The sequence below is a fragment of the Saprolegnia diclina genome (genome assembly GCF_000281045.1).
Source record: "Saprolegnia diclina VS20 unplaced genomic scaffold supercont1.60, whole genome shotgun sequence".
In the NCBI taxonomy this organism is placed as follows: Eukaryota; Oomycota; class Saprolegniomycetes; order Saprolegniales; family Saprolegniaceae; genus Saprolegnia; species Saprolegnia diclina.
This window is the reverse complement of record NW_008246127.1, coordinates 143,233-146,714: the sequence shown is the minus strand read 5'-3', so window position 1 is coordinate 146,714 and position 3,482 is coordinate 143,233. Positions and strand designations below refer to the sequence as shown.

Sequence of the window (3,482 nt, the reverse complement as noted above, 5' to 3'; positions counted from 1 at the left end):
CAGGAATCCTCTCAAGTGCAGGTTGACCAACTCGATAAAGTGCGCATGCCACGCATACCAAGTTACTATTGAGTAATATACAAAGCTCGAGATGAAAAATTGAGTTGGCGTACTTAATACGTTCCGAAGGCTTGGCGTCAGGGATGGTGAGTGAATACCAGTTGAGTCGCGTTACCGACTCATGAGTCGATTCACTCAGAGTGAATCGCTATTCACTCAGGCACCTTGTTGAGTGAGTGCTTATGAGTGGGTTGAGTCACCCACTTCGAACCCCGGGATGGCGTGGCATTTTAGCGTATTTAAGGCGCATTACGGATCTCGCCAGCCTTCTGGAGGAGAGACGTCGGGTCGTAGCCGAGTTGGTGCATCACATGACGAGACACCAGAAGATCGCCGCAATAGTCGGGCAGCTCGTCCTCTTGGATCATGCAGGGGAGCGATTGGAGCTTGAGCGAGCTGCTGCCAGCGGGCAAGATGAGGTCAAGCACGACCTTCTCCGAGATCGTTGACACTTGGCCCGTGAATGTCAGTACACGTTGCGAGACCGCCAAAACCGTCGGCTTGACGTCGCTTCCGGCCAGTAGAGCCTTGTCCACCCACGCCCGCGTGACGACCGTCATGTCGGCGCCCGAATCGAGTTGCACCGAGATAGGGACCGACACTGGCCCGGCCAGGGCGCCAGACAAGAGATCGCGGGGTGGTTGTTCAGTGGCTGGGACGAGGCTATCTTCCGCAGACTGGATCATGTTGTTGCGGGGGATCGGAGGCGTCGTCGGGGTCGCACGCTGCTGGTCGTAGAAGGCCTTGAGGAGGGTCTTCTTTTCCGCTACGCCGGCGTCGTTGTCCGGGATGAGCGGGCACTTCCAGACGTTGTGGTCCACAGCCTTGCACTTGAGGCACGGATGCTTGGGCTTGGAGTCGCCGGTGGGCGCCTTCTTGGTTGTCGCAGCGCCACCAGGCACCTTGGCACCACCAACGTCGGTCTTCGAGCCTTGCTTCTTGTGCACCTTGTCCTTGTCCTTCGTCACGCCAGTGGGCGCGGTGTCGCCGGCGGGAGGCGTGCCGGCGGAGGGCTTCTTGAAGTTGTCGAAGCGGGTGTAGGCTCCAAATGTGTCGATGAGAAGACCCACAAAGTCGTCCCACCGCTTGTAGCGCTTCTTGGAGAAGTTGATCTCTTGACGCAAATACGACTGGAGGTATTCGGGCCGCACCGCGTGGATGATGTGGTTGCGGGCCGATTCGGGCTCCACGTCGTGGTACTGTGGTACTGTGGAAGCCCGATTCGTCGCAGATGCGTGCGTATTGTTCGATCAGTACAAGGGCACGAGACTCGCCGTTGCGAATCGTCTCGTCGCACCGAAGTTCCCGACGCACACGCGCAAAGAAGTCCGCAACGTTGGTCTTCACGCGCTCGCAGTCGGTCTTGAAGAACGCATAGAGCTCGTCGTCCGGGACTGAGTCGAGGTCCCGGTTGCCTTGGCCCCAGCGGTAGCGCAGCATCGTCCGAAGCGTGTTGTTGTCCACACAATAGCGCAACACGCGCCGCTGTATGGCTACTTGACCGCCGAACTGGTTGAACCGCTCTTGGATCGCGTCTTCGTAGCGGCGCCACTCGAGCCAGAAAGCCTTCATTTTCGCGGTGTCGCTCGAGTTGAGGAACGGTGCCTTGATGTCGTCTGCCGTGACGATTTGCGAGAAACCCTCAGGCATGGTCTTGGCGTATTGCCCAGGGCCGTCCGGTGCCGGGCGGTTCTGCTCGACGGATTCGGGCGCAAGGTGAGTGAAATGATGGAACTCGACCGGCGGCAGTTGTTGCGCGAGGCTGCGCGTCCGGGCTGCCGCACCGAGCCACTGGTTGTTGGTGATGAACTTGTTGAAAAGGTCGTCCATCTGCCCGAGCGTCAACGTGACCGTCGCGTCCGGGTCATCGAAAGCACCCATCGAGGCGTCCGTGCTGCCACGACGGTAGGTTGGCGCCACCTTGGGCGTCGCGGGGATCGGGACGTTCTTTGGGTCCACGGGTTGGACACGAGGTGACGTGGCCATCTTGGGGGAGTGTTGGGGGAGGCTTGCTTGTCAGCAACTAAAGAATTCTTTGTGCTTCACCGCCGTGTTGAGTCCCAAGCCCTGAGAGGAGGCTTGAACACAGAGATGCAAATTGGAGAGTGAATTATGTAGTTATGAATGATCTGGTCAATATTGTCGTAGACACGCAATACAAAAGACACGCAGGACCAGAACGGGGACGAGGCGAGCAGAGATACAGAACGGGGACGAGGCGAGCAGAGATACAGAACGGGGACGAGGCGAGGGAGACGAGGCGAGAGAGACGAGGCGAGAGCGACGAGGCGAGAGAGACGGAACGAGTCAAAGACATGTTGTCGTTGGTGCGCGGCACCAACCAAATGTCTTGCTTTTGTGGTGCGCGGCACCACAAAAGCAAGACATCGCTAGGCCGCATGATGCGTCATAGACACAACAGTTGAGATTTCAGAATGGATCCTTGCCAACTCTCTACAGAGTGCACTGGACGGCAATCGTCGGGTGTACGAATGGCTGAGGAGGGAACGCACGCGTGTGCCTTCAGCAAAGACCCAACCAAATTTGTTCCATGGCGACCATCAACGCTTCCAACGTTTCCAACGCTCCTGTGTCGGCCAACGCTCCAATTCTCGAAGAGATCAAGGGCCGGACCTCATGGGTTTGGGAGCATTTCGGCAAGTACGAGTGTGTGCCAAGCGAGAACGACAAAGCCGCCGTTTACGACTACGTATGCCGCGTGTGCCTGAGCAACAAGAGTAAGTTTAGCGACTGTATCGTCGCCCTCTACGAGGGGAGTGCGTCGAATACGCTCCGCCATTTCAAGCACAAACACCCGTCCCTCGTCCCCAAGGCCAGCGTGCGCAAGGCTGCTCCACAGAAGCCGGCCAGCAACAGTACCGAGAAGGCCAGCAATGTTGGCCGGAAGCAAAGTGGAACCTTGGATGGCTACCTCTTCAGGAGCGTGTCTTCTCGCTTTGCAAGCTGATCGACTCGCCGTTGCGCCAGAACCTCGGCGACGTCAAGTTCGAGATGCTACTTGTTCTGGCCTTCAACAAGGAGTTCATTCGGTCCGAGACCGACGACGCCACGCTGGCCGATGCCCTCGAGTCGACAACGTCTGCTTCGCAAGCTGCTGCGACGCTCGTCAACTTGTTCGACCTCGACGCCAACAACGATGAGACCGAGTCGGGCATCAACATCGCTGAAACACTTGGTACAGCGGAGGTTGATCCTACGCATGCGCGGGCCAAGAAGCGCAAACATTGTAGCGTTGAGTAGGCCCTGAGTCGGCTCCGAGTCACTCAGAGTCGTGATCACACGACACGTTTGGACCAACATAGGGGCGGTGAAATGTGATGCTCAATGCTACCAAGACTTCACCGGCGTACATAAGGTCGTGAGTGCGCAGCCATTTATGATAACGACAACGTAGAGACGCA

The 3,482-nt window shown here is 57.6% G+C and overlaps 2 protein-coding genes across 2 annotated transcripts; one reads left to right on the top strand and one right to left on the bottom strand.

The window, feature by feature from the left end:
- Positions 1 to 299: 299 nt before the first annotated feature.
- SDRG_13461 (hypothetical protein) lies at positions 300 to 2,046 on the bottom strand (the record flags this gene model as incomplete). Its single annotated transcript, XM_008619551.1, has 2 exons — positions 300 to 1,259; positions 1,318 to 2,046. The coding sequence occupies 2 exons, from the start codon at positions 2,044 to 2,046 to the stop codon at positions 300 to 302; spliced, it is 1,689 nt and encodes a 562-aa protein (XP_008617773.1).
- Positions 2,047 to 2,611: 565 nt separating this feature from the next.
- SDRG_13460 (hypothetical protein) lies at positions 2,612 to 3,321 on the top strand (the record flags this gene model as incomplete). The annotated part of the gene is made up of 2 exons (XM_008619550.1): positions 2,612 to 2,956; positions 3,001 to 3,321. 2 exons carry the CDS (start codon positions 2,612 to 2,614, stop codon positions 3,319 to 3,321), a joined length of 666 nt encoding a protein of 221 aa, XP_008617772.1.
- Positions 3,322 to 3,482: the final 161 nt, after the last annotated feature.